The sequence below is a fragment of the Blennius ocellaris genome, assembly GCF_963422515.1.
Source record: "Blennius ocellaris genome assembly, contig: SCAFFOLD_84, whole genome shotgun sequence".
In the NCBI taxonomy this organism is placed as follows: domain Eukaryota; kingdom Metazoa; phylum Chordata; class Actinopteri; order Blenniiformes; family Blenniidae; genus Blennius; species Blennius ocellaris.
In genome coordinates this window covers 80,703-99,441 of record NW_027661965.1, presented here as the reverse complement: position 1 = coordinate 99,441, position 18,739 = coordinate 80,703, and the positions used below count along the sequence as shown (strand labels likewise).

Here is an 18,739-nt window from a genome sequence, read left to right as displayed (position 1 = left end):
TTTTCTGTTTAAGATCTTATAGAATTAAAATATTTGTTTTCTCTCTATTTGGTCCAGAGAGTTTTAGAGTCGCCATAACAAACCTGATCTCTTCTGCTTTAAATAGCTCTATGATAGAAAACCTCAGTAGAATCAGACCATGTTTATCATAAAACTGGTATAAATATGTCAATTTATTAAATATAACTTCATGATGCAGTTAATATATTATGTTATATCGTCGTTTCCGTGACGACGAGTCAAGAAACACAACTTTTTGAAAACGCCTCGACTCCGTGGGGGAGGGGAGGGGAGGGGGGGGTCCATCTTGCTCTGACCGACTCTTTGTTCGCCGCCCGGCCGCCACCGCGCATGCGCCGTGGCAGGTCTCCTTCATCGTGTCCCCGTCGCTAAGCTAGCGCTCCGCCGGTCCTCCTCCTCCGCAGCGCCGCTTCAGGGACTCTCCTCCTCGGCCTCCGGCTCCGCTCGTCCCCCTCCAGACACCAGCTCCACCGCTGCGCAGGTAAGGAGCCTCGCCCCCCCCCGGGACGGACCGCCCGACCCCCCCCGCGGTTCTCATCCCCGCAGCCGCTCCAAGGTTAGCTGCGTCCGGCTAGCGGCTTATGTAACGATGCTCAGCCGGGCGGTGGGTCCTCTGTCCCCGCTGGGGGGCTCCGGGGGGGGGGGGGGGGGGGCATTTCACACTTGCATGTATTTTGACTTCAGCCCCCTTCTTTTGCCCCACCTTGTTAATTGCCCCTCCTTGTTAACTGCCCCACCTTGTTAACTGCCCCTCCTTGTTAACTGCCCCTCCTTGTTAACTGCCCCACCTTGTTAATTGCCCCTCCTTGTTAACTGCCCCACCTTGTTAACTGCCCCACCTTGTTAACTGCCCCTCCTTGTTAACTGCCCCTCCTTGTTAACTGCCCCACCTTGTTAATTGCCCCTCCTTGTTAACTGCCCCTCCTTGTTAATTGCCCCACCTTGTTAATTGCAACACCTTGTTAACTGCCCCGCCGTGTTAATTGCCCCACCTTGTTAACTGCCCCTCCTTGTTAATTGCCCCTCCTTGTTAACTGCCCCACCGTGTTAATTGCCCCTCCTTGTTAATTGCCCCACCGTGTTAACTGCCCCACCTTGTTAATTGCCCCTCCTTGTTAACTGCCCCACCTTGTTAACTGCCCCTCCTTGTTAATTGCCCCACCGTATTAACTGCCCCACCTTGTTAATTGCCCCTCCTTGTTAACTGCCCCACCTTGTTAACTGCCCCTCCTTGTTAATTGCCCCACCGTATTAACTGCCCCACCGTGTTAACTGCCCCACCTTGTTAATTGCCCCACCGTGTTAACTGCCCCACCTTGTTAACTGCCCCGCCTTGTTAGTTTAGCGTCAGTTGTTGTGATCAAAGCGACGGAGACGTTTGTCCCTACAGGATGGCCGTCCCTCCGTCGTACGCCGACCTGGGCAAGTCCGCCAAGGACATCTTCAGTAAAGGCTACGGTGAGTTGTTGTTACCCCCCGGGGGGGCAAACGACCCCCCCGGGTTCACTGGAATCAAGTTTGTACGTGAAAAACATGTTTATCTGAACGTCTATTTTCAACATTTGTATTACCGTAATGTCTGGAATATAAGCCCCTACTTTGTACACACGCTTTCATCCCGACGGATAATTGATGGATTTTTACGGGTTCACGAGCCTCGTTTGTCATTTTTCTGTTTGTCGTAGCCTCGATTGTAAAAACTGTCATGAATTCTATAATAGAACTTAGACGAACGTTTCTACTGCTTCGTGTCCGACAGGCTTCGGCGTCGTGAAGCTGGACCTGAAAACCAAATCACAGAGCGGCGTGGTGAGCTTTCATCTCCTTTCATTTACCGTATTCTCTGGACTAGAAGGAACAGAGTGACTGGAGGTTGTGGAGCAGCGGTTTCTGCACCTTTTTTGAGTTTTTCTTGCTGCTTGTGCATCTTTTATCAAGAAGCCAATCACATACCAGAAGTACCATGTAGGACCAGTAGAGGTCGCTGTGCGACCTCAGAAAAACTTCAGCAAAAAAAAAAAAAAAAAAAAAGAGTTGCATTGTTGTCTGTGTAATACGGTAGCTGGTCCTCCTGGTCCGTCTCCTCCCACTTTGCGTTTTCCTCCCGAACTTCCTGCTCGGACTTTTAGAAACTTGTTTTGGCTTCAACCCAACTTCCTGCAGAACTTCGTCAGCTGTTTCTCAGCCTCTCTCTCTCTCTCTCTCTATCTCTCTCTCCCTCCCTCTCATCCCCCTCTCCTCCTCCCTCCTAACCCCGCCTCCCGCCGCCTCGGACGCTCGCTTGCGCGCTAACGTAGATGGTAAGAGCGGCGCCGGCCCGTCACTCGTCTCTCCATCCCGCCTTTCTGTCTTTTGTCCTTCACTGCGTCTTCAACTTCCTTTACTCCATCACCCTTTCATCTTTTTGTCTTTTCGTGATCACTTGTTCATTCGTCACTTATTTTCCCGATGTGTGTATTTATGTTGTTTATGCTGAGCTCAGCGCCTCCACACACTGCCTCGTCTTTTATGTTCACTTTCTTTCTGGATGTTTAGAGACGTTTCACTTTCATGACTCACGAGTTTCATCCTTTGATCTTCATCAACTCTTTAGTTCTTATTGTCCCTTTGTCTCGTTTGGACAGTTTGTGGTTCAGTGTCGTTCAGTTTTGGACGTAGCCAGAGGGACAGTTTCTCTCTCCTGCTTTGTGGGATGAGCAGGACCGTTGGAGAGCAGGGTTCCTCCCCCAGTCCACAGGTTGATGGTTCAACTCCTCAGCGTGGCTCTGGGGGAACCAGCCAACCCGTCAGACGCCATGTTCTGCTTTTAGAAAATATAGTCCAGATCACCGGGGCTCAGTGTCTTGCTCAAGGACACGGTGGCAGGTGGACAGTTGGAGCTGGGAGTTGAACCTGCAACCTTCCGATTGGGAGACGGCGGCTCTGCCAGCCGAGCCTCCAGCAGCAGAACCAGGAAAACTTTGAAGATTCGACGAGTCGACAAAAGGAAAACGGTTGATGAAAGTCGGTGTAGAAAATGTCGGAGAAGAAAAGAAACAAGATAGAAACTCGTGTGGCGGTCATGATGTAGTGGAGGATGTCTGACCGTCTCCGTCCCTCTGTTTCCGTCCCCCATCTCCGTCTCCGTCTCCGTCTCCAGGAGTTCAACACGTCCGGCTCCAGCAACACGGACTCAGGCAAGGCGTCGGGCAGCCTGGAGACCAAGTACCGTCTGAAGGACCTCGGCCTGAGCGTCGCCCAGAAGTGGAACACGGACAACACGCTGGCTACCGAGGTCACAGTGGAGGACCAGGTAAGCCCCGCCCCCCCCCCTCCCCCGCCCCCCCCCCGCCCCCGACCCCCCCGCCCCCTGCTGGCCTCGCTCTGGACTAACACTCCGTCTGTCTCCCTGCAGCTCGCCCAGGGACTGAAGCTGGCCGTGGACACGTCCTTCGTCCCCAACACGGGGTGAGACGTCCTGCCTGTCCAAAGCTAGAGCTACACTGGTAGATCAACTAGAGCTACACTGGGTAGATAAACTAGAGCTACACTGGTAGATCAACTAGAGCTACACTGGGTAGATACACTAGAGCTACACTGGGTAGATACACTAGAGCTACACTGGTAGATCACTAGAGCTACACTGGTAGATAAACTAGAGCTACACTGGGTAGATACACTAGAGCTACACTGGTAGATAAACTAGAGCTACACTGGGTAGATACACTAGAGCTACACTGGGTAGATAAACTAGAGCTACACTGGTAGATAAACTAGAGCTACACTGGGTAGATAAACTAGAGCTACACTGGTAGATACACTAGAGCTACACTGGTAGATCACTAGAGCTACACTGGTAGATAAACTAGAGCTACACTGGGTAGATACACTAGAGCTACACTGGTAGATAAACTAGAGCTACACTGGGTAGATACACTAGAGCTACACTGGGTAGATAAACTAGAGCTACACTGGTAGATAAACTAGAGCTACACTGGGTAGATAAACTAGAGCTACACTGGTAGATAAACTAGAGCTACACTGGGTAGATAAACTAGAGCTACACTGGTAGATAAACTAGAGCTACACTGGTAGATAAACTAGAGCTACACTGGGTAGATAAACTAGAGCTACACTGGTAGATAAACTAGAGCTACACTGGGTAGATAAACTAGAGCTACACTGGTAGATAAACTAGAGCTACACTGGTAGATAAACTAGAGCTACACTGGGTAGATACACTAGAGCTACACTGGGTAGATAAACTAGAGCTACACTGGGTAGATACACTAGAGCTACACTGGTAGATCACTAGAGCTACACTGGTAGATAAACTAGAGCTACACTGGGTAAATAAACTAGAGCTACACTGGTAGATAAACTAGAGCTACACTGGGTAGATAAACTAGAGCTACACTGGGTAGATAAACTAGAGCTACACTGGGTAGATAAACTAGAGCTACACTGGGTAGATAAACTAGAGCTACACTGGTATGGTAGATAAACTAGAGCTACACTGGTAGATAAACTAGAGCTACACTGGGTAGATAAACTAGAGCTACACTGGTAGATAAACTAGAGCTACACTGGGTAGATAAACTAGAGCTACACTGGTAGATAAACTAGAGCTACACTGGGTAGATACACTAGAGCTACACTGGTAGATCACTAGAGCTACACTGGTAGATAAACTAGAGCTACACTGGTAGATAAACTAGAGCTACACTGGTAGATAAACTAGAGCTACACTGGGTAGATACACTAGAGCTACACTGGGTAGATAAACTAGAGCTACACTGGTAGATAAACTAGAGCTACACTGGGTAGATAAACTAGAGCTACACTGGTAGATAAACTAGAGCTACACTGGGTAGATAAACTAGAGCTACACTGGTAGATAAACTAGAGCTACACTGGGTAGATAAACTAGAGCTACACTGGTAGATAAACTAGAGCTACACTGGTAGATAAACTAGAGCTACACTGGTAGATCACTAGAGCTACACTGGTAGATAAACTAGAGCTACACTGGGTAGATACACTAGAGCTACACTGGGTAGATAAACTAGAGCTACACTGGTAGATAAACTAGAGCTACACTGGGTAGATAAACTAGAGCTACACTGGTAGATAAACTAGAGCTACACTGGGTAGATAAACTAGAGCTACACTGGTAGATAAACTAGAGCTACACTGGTAGATAAACTAGAGCTACACTGTAGATAAACTAGAGCTACACTGGTAGATCACTAGAGCTACACTGGGTAGATAAACTAGAGCTACACTGGTAGATCACTAGAGCTACACTGTAGATAAACTAGAGCTACACTGGTAGATCACTAGAGCTACACTGGTAGATAAACTAGAGCTACACTGGTAGATAAACTAGAGCTACACTGGTAGATAAACTAGAGCTACACTGGTAGATAAACTAGAGCTACACTGGTAGATCACTAGAGCTACACTGGTAGATAAACTAGAGCTACACTGGTAGATCACTAGAGCTACACTGGGTAGATAAACTAGAGCTACACTGGTAGATCACTAGAGCTACACTGGGTAGATAAACTAGAGCTACACTGGTAGATCACTAGAGCTACACTGTAGATAAACTAGAGCTACACTGGTAGATAAACTAGAGCTACACTGGTAGATCACTAGAGCTACACTGGGTAGATAAACTAGAGCTACACTGGGTAGATAAACTAGAGCTACACTGGTAGATAAACTAGAGCTACACTGGTAGATACACTAGAGCTACACTGGTAGATAAACTAGAGCTACACTGGTAGATAAACTAGAGCTACACTGGGTAGATAAACTAGAGCTACACTGGGTAGATAAACTAGAGCTACACTGGTAGATAAACTAGAGCTACACTGGTAGATAAACTAGAGCTACACTGGTAGATAAACTAGAGCTACACTGGTAGATCACTAGAGCTACACTGGTAGATAAACTAGAGCTACACTGGTAGATAAACTAGAGCTACACTGGGTAGATAAACTAGAGCTACACTGGGTAGATCAACTAGAGCTACACTGGTAGATCAACTAGAGCTACACTGGTAGATCAACTAGAGCTACACTGGTAGATCAACTAGAGCTACACTGGTAGATAAACTAGAGCTACACTGGTAGATAAACTAGAGCTACACTGGGTAGATCAACTAGAGCTACACTGGTAGATCAACTAGAGCTACACTGGTAGATCAACTAGAGCTACACTGGTAGATCAACTAGAGCTACACTGGTAGATCAACTAGAGCTACACTGGTAGATAAACTAGAGCTACACTGGTAGATAAACTAGAGCTACACTGGTAGATAAACTAGAGCTACACTGGGTAGATAAACTAGAGCTACACTGGGTAGATAAACTAGAGCTACACTGGGTAGATAAACTAGAGCTACACTGGGTAGATAAACTAGAGCTACACTGGGTAGATAAACTAGAGCTACACTGGGTAGATAAACTAGAGCTACACTGGTAGATAAACTAGAGCTACACTGGTAGATAAACTAGAGCTACACTGGTAGATAAACTAGAGCTACACTGGTAGATAAACTAGAGCTACACTGGTAGATACACTAGAGCTACACTGGTAGATAAACTAGAGCTACACTGGGTAGATAAACTAGAGCTACACTGGTAGATAAACTAGAGCTACACTGGGTAGATAAACTAGAGCTACACTGGTAGATAAACTAGAGCTACACTGGTAGATAAACTAGAGCTACACTGGTAGATAAACTAGAGCTACACTGGGTAGATACACTAGAACTACACTGGTAGATACACTAGAACTACACTGGTAGATACACTAGAGCTACACTGGGTAGATAAACTAGAGCTACACTGGTAGATAAACTAGAGCTACACTGGTAGATAAACTAGAGCTACACTGGGTAGATAAACTAGAGCTACACTGGTAGATAAACTAGAACTACACTGGTAGATACACTAGAGCTACACTGGGTAGATAAACTAGAGCTACACTGGTAGATAAACTAGAGCTACACTGGGTAGATAAACTAGAGCTACACTGGGTAGATAAACTAGAGCTACACTGGGTAGATAAACTAGAGCTACACTGTAGATAAACTAGAGCTACACTGGTAGATCAACTAGAGCTACACTGGTAGATCAACTAGAGCTACACTGGGTAGATCAACTAGAGCTACACTGGGTAGATCAACTAGAGCTACACTGGTAGATCAACTAGAGCTACACTGGTAGATCAACTAGAGCTACACTGGTAGATCAACTAGAGCTACACAGGTAGATCAACTAGAGCTACACAGGTAGATAAACTAGAGCTACACTGGGTAGATAAACTAGAGCTACACTGGGTAGATAAACTAGAGCTACACTGGTAGATACACTAGAGCTACACTGGTAGATAAACTAGAGCTACACTGGTAGATCAACTAGAGCTACACTGGGTAGATAAACTAGAGCTACACTGGTAGATAAACTAGAGCTACACTGGTAGATAAACTAGAGCTACACTGTAGATACACTAGAATTGGTACCGTTAGTGAAACTGAGCGTCTCCATGGCAACAGGCTGATCTCCTTTCTCCCCCTGATCCAGTTTGTCGACGGTTTTTCACACCTTGTAAGATTTATTCAGAAACAGTTTTGTCGTCGACGTCTCAGATTCTAGCGATGATGATGAGTCGTCCTGAAGACGTCTTGCAGGACATCCTGAAGACGTCCTGCAGGACGGGGTTTTTGCAGGACGGGGGACAGTTTTTGCGAAAAGTTGGTCAAATACATTTAAACCAATAAACAAATAGGTGCAAAGGAAAACAACTCAGTTGGTGGTCGAAGGTGAAAATACCACAGACGTCCTCACGTCTGTCCCCACATGGACAGACGTCCTCATGTCTGTCCATGTGGGGACAGACGTCCTCACGTCTGTCCATGTGGGGACAGACGTCTGGAGGCCAGTGAGTCTCTCCAGACCCGATGCCTTGAAGGAGGACAAGTTTTAAAGCGTGTTGGACGTTAGCCGTGATGCTAGCTGGTCCCTGTGGTCAGGAAGAAGAGCGGGAAGCTGAAGACGGGCTACAAGCGGGACTTCGTGAACCTGGGCTGCGACGTGGACCTGGAGGGTCCCGTGGTCCACGCCGCCGCCGTGCTGGGCTACGAGGGCTGGCTGGCCGGCTACCAGATGGCCTTCGACTCGGCCAAGTCCAAACTCACCCAGAACAACTTCGCCCTGGGATACAAGGCGGGCGACTTCCAGCTGCACACCAACGTGTGAGTGTGTCCAGCATGGCGTCCAGGGGGGGAGGGGAGGGGGGGGGCGACGGAGGAAGTGACATCACGTCTTCTCTCAGGAACGACGGCACCGAGTTCGGCGGCTCGATCTACCAGAAGGTGAACGAGGATCTGGAGACGGCGGTGACCCTGGCCTGGACCGCCGGCAGCAACAACACCCGCTTCGGCATCGCCGCCAAGTACCCGGCTGGACAAGGACGTCTCTCTGTCTGTGAGTCCCCCCCCCCCCCCCCACTGGGCCCCGCCCCCACCCCACTTGGCCCCGCCCCCATCAGACACTTCTTGTTTCTGTCCTTCAGGCCAAAGTGAACAACGCCAGTCTGATCGGAGTCGGATACACCCAGAGTCTGCGGCCAGGTACACACAACACACACACACACACACACACACACACACACACACACTACTAGAATCAGGTCATCAACTCTGGTTCACCTGAAGGGGCGGAGCTTGCAGCATTTGACCAATCACACAGGGAGGAACCCTGCAGAGCCGCGAGTCCAGACCTCTGGTCTGTTGTTGTTGTTGTTGTTGTTGTTGTTGTTGTTGTTGTTGTTGTTGACGTGGGTCTGGTCCTGCAGGCATCAAGGTCACTCTGTCCGCCCTCATCGACGGGAAGAACTTCAACGCCGGCGGACACAAAGTGGGGATGGGCTTCGAGCTGGAGGCGTGAAGAGGCCCCTCCCCCACCGTGTAGCCCCTCCCCCTCCTCACAAGCCCCGCCCCTGCAGTCACACAAGCATTCCTGTGGGTGAAACCTGGAGGAGCCTTGAACCTTGAATCCCTCGTTTTTAAATAGTGGCTCTTATTTATTCCGTCGTGGTCGTAGAGCGCCGCCGCCTCGCAGGAGACACTGAGGACGAGGACGCAGAGCTCGAGGCGTCCATCAGCCAGAGCATTAGGACCAGCAAGTTCCTCGCGTTCGTCCAGGTGGACGTTTGTGTCCATCTTCAGAGTCGCGTTCAAACTTGTCTGGGACGTCCTGTGTGAGACGTCCTGTCTGGGACGTCCTGTCTCAGACCAGTTGTCTCACGTTTCAGACCGTCAGGTTTTTCACATCAAACTGGGTTTAGTTTGTTCCAGATTCCAGAAAACGAATCTCTAACTTTGGGTTTGAAATATTTTCTGAACTTAACTTTAGATCCGTCTCTGGTTTCGTCCTTTGGGGGACGTTGGACATCAGCCACAGTGGAAACGTCTCAAGGACGTTTAGAGGAAAACAAGCTGGTGTTTGTCTTGATTCCTCGTTGGTCTTAATGTTCTGGCTGGTCGGTCGGAAGAGGTGCCGTTTGTTTTGTGTCGTTTTCGTCTCGTTTCAACACTTTGTGTTGGACTGAAGACATGAAGGATTCCTCGTCCCACTTTTCACAGGAAAAGCTCCCTGTCCTCATCCTCGTCCCCGTCCCGTCCTGCCCCGTCCCCGTCCTCGTCCCGTCCTCGTCCCGTCCTCGTCCCCGTCCTCGTCCTCGTCCCCGTCCTCGTCCCGGTCATGTCCTCGTCCCGTCCTCGTCCTGTCCCGTCCTCGTCCTCGTCCCGTCCCGTCCCCGTCCCCGCCCTCGTCCCGTCCCGTCCCGTCCGTCCCGTCCCGTCCCAGTCCCCGTCCCGTCCTCGTCCCCGTCCCCGTCCCGTCCCCGTCCTCGTCCCGTCCCCGTCCCGTCCTCGTCCCGTCCCGTCCCGTCCCCGTCCTCGTCCTCGTCCCGTCCCCGTCCCGTCCCCGTCCTCGTCCCGTCCCCGTCCCGTCCTCGTCCCGTCCCGTCCCGTCCCCGTCCTCGTCCTCGTCCCGTCCCCGTCCCGTCCTCGTCCCCGTCCCCGTCCTCGTCCCGTCCCCGTCCCGTCCTCGTCCCGTCCTCGTCCCGTCCCCGTCCTCGTCCTCGTCCCGTCCCCGTCCCGTCCTCGTCCCCGTCCTCGTCCCCGTCTCGTCCCGGCAGGTGAGACCCACGCAGCGGAATCCTCCGGTCGCTCGCGTAGTTAGTTTGCATTTTCTACCACGTGGTTTCCATCTGCCCGCCGTCACCATGGAAACCAGGACGTTGCTCTGTCTCCTCACCTCCGGACGTCAGCGTGTGAGACGCTGTCCATCGTCTGTCTCTGTCTCTTCGCCGGTACTTTTACTTTCCTCTCAGTTGACTTGTTTTTGTTCTCGTCCTCATCGTGTAAACGTCAACATGGAGTTCTAGTAATAAACAACACAAAGCAAAAGAGTTTGTTTGTTTTCTTTTCAAATTGGGATCAAATATGTTTGGAAATGTGAAGTTACATAATTTGGAGGAGGAAGATGCTCTATAATCTGATGTTAGAGGAGGAAGATGCTCTATAATCTGATGTTAGAGGAGGAAGATGCTCTATAATCTGATGTTAGAGGAGGAAGATGCTCTATAATGTGGTGTTAGAGGAGGAAGATGCTCTATAATCTGATGTTAGAGGAGGACGATGCTCTATGATCTGGTGTTAGAGGAGGAAGATGCTCTATAATCTGATGTTAGAGGAGGAAGATGCTCTATAATGTGGTGTTGGAGGAGGAATATGCTCTATAATGTGGTGTTGGAGGAGGAAGATGCTCTATAATCTGATGTTGGAGGAGGAAGATGCTCTATAATGTGGTTATAATGTGGTGTTGGAGGAGGAAGATGCTCTATAATGTGGTGTTGGAGGAGGAAGATGCTCTATAATGTGGTGTTGGAGGAGGAAGATGCTCTACAATCTGAGACTTTATTCTGATATGAACAGTGAAGCTTCATATTTCGATTTCTATCTTGAAGACTCATAACGTCCATTTTTAAAACTTAATTTCTGGATTTTATTTCACGTTGAGACGAAGAATACGTGAACTAGAAACTGAACACAGGAAGTTGGCGGGTTCAGTGATTTTATTCTGGAATCAATGAAATCTCCAGAACAGGAAGTGAGTCGCGGCAGTAAACGTGACGTAGCAGAAACACTTTGTCTCACGTCTTCTTCTGTCCGGCGCCGGCGTCCTTCACACTGTTTTCCGCGTTAGCGTTCACTTTACCGTCCCGCTTACATCACAAAGAGCTACAGAAAAGATGAAAGCCTTGTCGTTTCCACTCCGGCCACCAGCTGGCGCTGTGGTTCGTAATGCAGGACGTGAAGCTGTCAGTTCCTCTTCCTGCCTCATGGCGGCGCTCCACCCACTCTGTTGTCCCGGTGTGCTCAGGGAGCTAACCACGCTATTGCTAGAGGGGCTAAATTAGCATGTTAGCATTAGCAGTACGGAAGCCGCGATCCAGGTTCAGGGACCTTGTTGGCTTTTGTACTTTGTGTTTACATGATGTACTTTTCTATGACACTTGGCTTGAATCTCCGTCTGGGGGGAGGGGGAGGGGGAGGGGGAGGGGCAGGTTTAAACTTCGGTGGTTCGACGTGCAAAAAGCGAAGCTCCGCCCCCCCCAGCTTTGAGCTGAGCCTTTAAGGACTCGGCTCCTCACAGGTGTCAGGTTTCCTCCCCGGCGGGGGTCAGTGAACGCACCACGCCGGCTCCGGGCTCGTCAGGCCGTTTCCTCGCCTCACAGCAGGTTGACCTTCGCCACCACCTGCTTGCAGCCCGTGCGGGAGAACCGGCGGCCCCCCGCCGCGGGGTAGTACTCGATCTCCGCCGCCAGGCGCTGGATGTGGGCGTGGTCGGGGTAGAAGCCCTCCCGGGTCATCTCGTCCAGGAAGCACTCCATCACGTGACCTTTGTCCAGGAGGCCCAGGGGCAAGATGGCCGCCTCCCTCCACAGCGGGTGCAGCTCCTCCAGCGTGTGGCGCAGCAGCGGCGCCAGCTCCTTCGCCAGGCCGCCGTGGCGTCCGGACGCCGCCGCCGCGCTGGAGGAGTTGTGCAGCATGTGCTTGGTGATGTGGGCGTGGCCCAGGCTGCTGAGGAACAGGTAGACGGCGTTCAGGTGCTCGTTGGCGCGGCGCGACACCACCAGCCGCCGCAGCGCGTCCAGGAGCTCCGCCTGCATGTGCTCCACCTCGTCGAAGACGAAGAGCGGGATCTTCTCCTCCTCCTCGGCCCGCGCCGCCATCGCCGAGACCAGGGCGGAGAGGTCGCGGGCGCAGCGCGGGGCGTCGGCCTCCAGGGGGCAGCGGTGCAGGGCGTAGTACTGCAGCACCAGCGGGTCGCCCACCACCGAGCGGAAGTGCGCGGCCAGCAGGCGGCCCAGGTGGCTCTTCCCCACGCCGCCGGCGCCGTGCAGCGACACCACCAGCGGCTTGTTGTGGACGTAGGTGGACAGGTAGTCCCTCAGCTGGGACAGCAGCACCTCCACCGCCCCTGCTGGCCGAACACCTCCCGCTGCAGCGTGCGCTCCAGCCCCTCCAGGTCGTAGCGCAGAACGTGGTCGTCCAGGTTCTCGATGGCGTTGTAGACCTGAGGAACGCCACGGCAGAGATCAAATAGAAACTTTAAATAGATGAATCGTCCAAACCAGGAGTTTTTCTCAGGGACGTCGCCGACGGCAGGTCCCTTTTGTAGAGATTGTTTACTAAGCTGAAGGTTCACCAGGATGAAGGTTCACCAGGGTGAAGGTTTACCAGGGGGAAGGTTTACTAAGCTGAAGGTTCACCAGGCTGAAGGTCCACCAGGATGAAGGTTCACCAGGATGAAGGTTCACCAGGATGAAGGTTCACCAGGGTGAAGGTTTACTAAGCTGAAGGTTCACCAGGATGAAGGTTCACCAGGGTGAAGGTTTACTAAGCTGAAGGTTCACCAGGCTGAAGGTTCACCAGGATGAAGGTTCACCAGGATGAAGGTTCACCAGGGTGAAGGTTTACTAAGCTGAAGGTTCACCAGGATGAAGGTTCACCAGGGTGAAGGTTCACCAGGGTGAAGGTTTACTAAGCTGAAGGTTCACCAGGATGAAGGTTCACCAGGGTGAAGGTTTACTAAGCTGAAGGTTCACCAGGCTGAAGGTCCACCAGGCTGAACGTTCACCAGGATGAAGGTTTACTAAGCTGAAGGTTCACCAGGCTGAACGTTCACCAGGATGAAGGTTCACCAGGCTGAAGGTTCACCAGGATGAAGGTCCACCAGGCTGAAGGTTTACTAAGCTGAAGGTTCACCAGGCTGAACGTTCACCAGGATGAAGGTTTACTAAGCTGAAGGTTCACCAGGATGAAGGTCCACCAGGCTGAAGGTTCACCAGGATGAAGGTTCACCAGGGGGAAGGTTCACCAGGGGGAAGGTTTACTAACTGAAGGTTCACCAGGATGAAGGTTCACCAGGGTGAAGGTTTACTAAGCTGAAGGTTCACCAGGATGAAGGTTCACCAGGGTGAAGGTTTACTAACTGAAGGTTCACCAGGATGAAGGTTCACCAGGGTGAAGGTTTACTAACTGAAGGTTCACCAGGATGAAGGTTCACCAGGATGAAGGTTTACTAAGCTGAAGGTTCACCAGGATGAAGGTTCACCAGGGTGAAGGTTCACCAGGGTGAAGGTTTACTAACTGAAGGTTCACCAGGATGAAGGTTCACCAGGGTGAAGGTTTACTAAGCTGAAGGTTCACCAGGATGAAGGTTCACCAGGATGAAGGTTCACCAGGATGAAGGTCCACCAGGATGAAGGTTCACTAGGATGAAGGTTCACCAGGATGAAGGTTCACTAGGATGAAGGTCCACCAGGATGAAGGTTCACTAGGATGAAGGTTCACCAGGATGAAGGTTTACTAAGCTGAAGGTTCACCAGGCTGAACGTTCACCAGGATGAAGGTCCACCAGGCTGAAGGTCCACCAGGATGAAGGTTTACTAAGCTGAAGGTTCACCAGGCTGAACGTTCACCAGGATGAAGGTTCACCAGGATGAAGGTCCACCAGGCTGAACGTTCACCAGGATGAAGGTTCACTAGGATGAAGGTCCACCAGGCTGAAGGTCCACCAGGCTGAACGTTCACCAGGATGAAGGTTCACTAGGATGAAGGTTCACCAGGCTGAACGTTCACCAGGATGAAGGTTCACCAGGATGAAGGTTCACCAGGCTGAAGGTTCACCAGGATGAAGGTTCACCAGGATGAAGGTCCACCAGGCTGAACGTTCACCAGGCTGAACGTTCACCAGGATGAAGGTTCACCAGGATGAAGGTCCACCAGGATGAAGGTCCACCAGGCTGAAGGTTCACCAGGCTGAACGTTCACCAGGATGAAGGTCCGCCAGGCTGAAGGTCCACCAGGCTGAAGGTTTACTAAGCTGAAGGTTCACCAGGATGAAGGTTCACCAGGATGAAGGTTCACCAGGATGAAGGTCCACCAGGATGAACGTTCACCAGGATGAAGGTTCACCAGGATGAAGGTTCACTAGGATGAAGGTTCACCAGGCTGAAGGTCCACCAGGCTGAAGGTCCACCAGGCTGAAGGTTTACCTGGAGGAAGACGATGGCGAGCAGCAGGTAGAGGCAGGACTGCGCCCGGCTGCCCTCCGGCCTCGGCGGCCTCCTGCAGCGCCCCCTGTTGGGGAACAGCACCCTCTTCCTCCTCTTCCTCTTCCTCCTCGGGGGGGCGGAGGGGGCCGGGTCGCCGTCGAAGGTGAAGATCTTGGGGCTGCTGCGGATTGGGGCCCCCGCCTGGGAGCCCGCCCCCCCCAGCACCGAGGCCAGCTCCTGGCGCCGCCGCTTCAGGGCCTGGTACTTCTGCTTGATGCGGATGACGGCGCGCAGCGAGGTGGAGAAGCTGGAGAGGCTGAGGGGGGGGTGGAGGGGGGCGCCCTGACTCCACCCTGGCCCCTCCGCCTCCACCTGGCCCTCCGCCTCCTCGTCCAGCTCGCCCTCCGTCTGCGAGGAGGCGCTGCTACTGTCCCGGTCGCTCATCTGCAAACATCTGGACACCTTAGAACCTCGGAGACGGGTGGAGCAGCGGGTGGAGCAGTGGATAGAAAGCAGTGGGTGGGTGGAGCAGGGGGTGTAGCAGTGGATAGACAGCAGGGGTGGAGCAGTAGATAGAAAGCAGCGGGTGGAGCAGTAGGTAGACAGCAGTGGGTGGAGCAGGGGGTGTAGCAGTGGATAGACAGCAGGGGTGGAGCAGTAGATAGAAAGCAGCGGGTGGAGCAGTGGGTGGAGCAGTAGATAGAAAGCAGCGGGTGCAGCAGTAGGTAGACAGCAGTGGGTGGGGCAGGGGGTGTAGCAGTGGATAGACAGCAGGGGTGGAGCAGTAGATAGAAAGCAGCGGGTGGAGCAGTGGGTGGAGCAGTAGATAGAAAGCAGTGGGTGGAGCAGCAGGGGTGGGGTTCCTGCACTGCTCCACCCTGGTATTTTAGAAATGGTTGGTGTTCCAGGAAGCTCCACCCACCGTGAGACTTTTTGGGAAAAGGTGGAGGAGAAATATCAGTTTTGAGCTCCTGGTTTTCATCTGAATTTCTGGTCATTTGTTATCTTTTCATGAAGCTCTTGTTTGTTTTCACGTTAATGTTCAGACGTTTTGTTTGTCTTTCATGTTTTTTTGTCTCTTTTCCGTCATTTCATGTTTTTATTCGAGTGTTTTGGCCGTTCAGGGTCGATGTTTACACTCACAGCTGTAACATCTGCTCAAGCCTGAAGTTTCCGCCTGTGGAATGTGTGTGTGTGTGTGTGTGTGTGTGTGTGTGTGTGTGTGTGTGTGTGTGTGTGTGTGTGTGTGTGTGTGTGTGTGTGTGTGTGTGTGTGCAGCTGTTCTACTTCCTGCAGAACAGACGAGTCACGTTAACGTCAGATAATCTGGAACTCGTTTATCTGATTGAATATTTGAGGCTGAAACTGTTTTTATTCAGTTTAAAATCAACGTTTCTGTCACTTTGTTGACTGATGATCCACATTTATCTTTTATTGTTTCCTCATTTCTGTTTCAGTCGTTTTGTTCTGGTTTCGTGGGACTTTTCAGTAAATTTGTCTTTTTATCACGTCATCATTTCATTTTCTCTTTTGATTAATTTTTATTCATGATTGTGTTTTTGTGTCGTTTGGCTTTACAACCAATGAACTTCCTCACGGCGGCATGTTGCTTCTTCTCAGAACGGAACTTTGAGGCTTTTCTTGCCACAGAAAACCAGGAAGTGACTGAGTTCCTCCCAGAGGAGGTGAAGAGGAGGGGAAGAGGAGGTGAAGAGGAGGGGAAGAGGAGGTGAAGAGGAGGTGAAGAGGAGGGGAAGAGGAGGTGAAGAAGAGGGGAAGAGGAGGTGAAGAGGAGGTGAAGAGGAGGGGAAGAGGAGGTGAAGAAGAGGGGAAGAGGAGGTGAAGAGGAGGTGAAGAGGAGGTGAAGAGGAGGGGAAGAGGAGGTGAAGAAGAGGGGAAGAGGAGGTGAAGAGGAGGTGAAGAGGAGGGGAAGAGGAGGGGAAGAGGAGGTGAAGAGGAGGTGAAGAGGAGGTGAAGAGTGGAAGAGGAGGTGAAGAAGAGGGGAAGAGGAGGTGAAGAGGAGGGGAAGAGGAGGTGAAGAGGAGGGGAAGAGGAGGTGAAGAGGGGAAGAGGAGGTGAAGAGGAGGTGAAGAGGAGGGGAAGAGGAGGTGAAGAGGGGAAGAGGAGGTGAAGAGGAGGGGAAGAGGAGGTGAAGAGGAGGTGAAGAGGAGGTGAAGAGTGGAAGAGGAGGTGAAGAAGAGGGGAAGAGGAGGTGAAGAGGAGGGGAAGAGGAGGTGAAGAGGAGGGGAAGAGGAGGTGAAGAGGGGAAGAGGAGGTGAAGAGGAGGGGAAGAGGAGGTGAAGAGGGGAAGAGGAGGTGAAGAGGAGGTGAAGAGGAGGGGAAGAGGAGGTGAAGAGGAGGGGAAGAGGAGGTGAAGAGGAGGGGAAGAGGAGGTGAAGAGGGGAAGAGGAGGTGAAGAGGAGGTGAAGAGGAGGGGAAGAGGAGGTGAAGAGGAGGGGAAGAGGAGGTGAAGAGGAGGGGAAGAGGAGGTGAAGAAGAGGGGAAGAGGAGGTGAAGAGGGGAAGAGGAGGTGAAGAGGAGGTGAAGTCCAGAGCGCCAAGTCGACGCTTTAGCTGCTTTCCACTGAAAACCTGAACTCACTGGGTGTCTGCTGTTCTCAGTTCTCCAGTCCGGTCCAGTCCGGTCCAGTCCAGTCCAGTCCAGTCCAGTCCGGTCCAGTCTGGTCCAGTCCAGTCCAGTCCAGTCCAGTCCAGTCCGGTCTGGTCCTGTCAAGTCCGGTCCAGTCCAGTCCGGTCCGGTTAAGTCCAGTCCAGTCCTGTCAAGTCCGGTCCAGTCCGGTCCAGTCCAGTCCAGTCCGGTCCAGTCCTGTCTAGTCCAGTCCAGTCCGGTCCAGTCCAGTCCGGTCCAGTCCAGTCCGGTCCAGTCTGGTCCAGTCCAGTCCGGTCCAGTCCAGTCCAGTCCGGTCTGGTCCTGTCAAGTCCGGTCCAGTCCAGTCCGGTCCGGTTAAGTCCAGTCCAGTCCTGTCAAGTCCGGTCCAGTCCGGTCCAGTCCAGTCCAGTCCGGTCCAGTCCTGTCTAGTCCAGTCCAGTCCGGTCCAGTCCAGTCCAGTCCAGGCCAGTCCTGTCAAGTCCGGTCCGGTCCAGTCCAGTCCTGTCAAGTCCGGTCCAGTCCAGTCCAGTCCAGTCCAGTCCAGTCCAGTCCAGTCCGGTCCAGTCCTGTCTAGTCCAGTCCGGTCGAGTGAAGTCCGGTCCAGTCCAGTCCTGTCTAGTCCAGTCCAGTCCAGTCCAGTCCAGTCTTGTCCGGTCTAGTCCGGTCTAGTCCGGTCCAGTCTGGTCCAGTCAAGTCCGGTCCGGTTCGGTCCGGTCCGAGACACTTAGGTCAGTAAAGGATCCCCAGGAGGTCCGGAGGAGAAACAAAAGGCCTGACAGCCTCTTATCTGCTCTTTCATGTCTTATCGTCTCTTTCATGTCTTCCTACAAGTTCAGACCTGAAAGTCAAAGCTGCATTCCTCACATTCTATTCCTCCTCAGCACTTCTACCTTTCTTTTGTCTTTCAACAAGTTAAACCCTCAGAATGCTGCTCAACCTTCAATCGTCTAAAAACAACAACCGGAAACGTTCCTGCAACAGGCGACTAAAACAACAATGTAAAGACTGAATGGTGCAGGAGAGCGATAGAGCAGGGCTGGAGAGAGAGAGAAAGAGAGAGAGAGAGAGGGAGGGAGACAGAGAGACAGAGAGAGAGGGAGAACAGATGAAAACTAAAGTTCTTACCTTGAAAAGTGCTGAAAGCTTTTAAAAAGCGCTGCAGGTCTCGTCCATAGTTCACTGAGGAAACTCGTCTTCTCTCTCTGTCGACCATCGACTGGCTCCGCCCCCTCTTCCTCTTCTTCTTTCCGGACTGTGGTGTATGGTGTCCCCAGGGGGTGGGTGGAGGGGGGTGGAGGGGGGGCGGGGAGGTGGTGCTACGTTGCACCGCAGCAGATCCAGTCCTGGTTCACCTGCAGGAAGTGACGGAGCTTTTCTCTCATTATTACACAATTCTGACGATCCCATACAAAGTGGATGAAAGGCTCCTGACGGAGGAGATCAAAGGAGATCGGCATCTGTTGCCATGGAGACGTGGCTTTTGCAA

General features: G+C 51.9%; 2 protein-coding genes across 2 annotated transcripts; one reads left to right on the top strand and one right to left on the bottom strand.

The window, feature by feature from the left end:
• The first annotated feature begins 342 nt into the window (after positions 1 to 342).
• LOC308148499 (non-selective voltage-gated ion channel VDAC2) lies at positions 343 to 10,486 on the top strand. Its single transcript, XM_080521964.1, is given in 10 exon segments — positions 343 to 502; positions 1,412 to 1,479; positions 1,781 to 1,830; positions 3,161 to 3,313; positions 3,416 to 3,468; positions 8,045 to 8,266; positions 8,347 to 8,470; positions 8,472 to 8,498; positions 8,587 to 8,644; positions 8,869 to 10,486. Coding segments are annotated over 9 exon segments (846 nt in total). The 5' UTR covers positions 343 to 502; position 1,412; the 3' UTR covers positions 8,961 to 10,486.
• Positions 10,487 to 11,191: 705 nt separating this feature from the next.
• Positions 11,192 to 18,504, bottom strand: tor4aa (torsin family 4, member Aa). Its single transcript, XM_080521957.1, is given in 4 exon segments — positions 11,192 to 12,563; positions 12,566 to 12,659; positions 14,644 to 15,087; positions 18,379 to 18,504. Coding segments are annotated over 3 exon segments (1,290 nt in total). The 5' UTR covers positions 18,379 to 18,504; the 3' UTR covers positions 11,192 to 11,811.
• Positions 18,505 to 18,739: the final 235 nt, after the last annotated feature.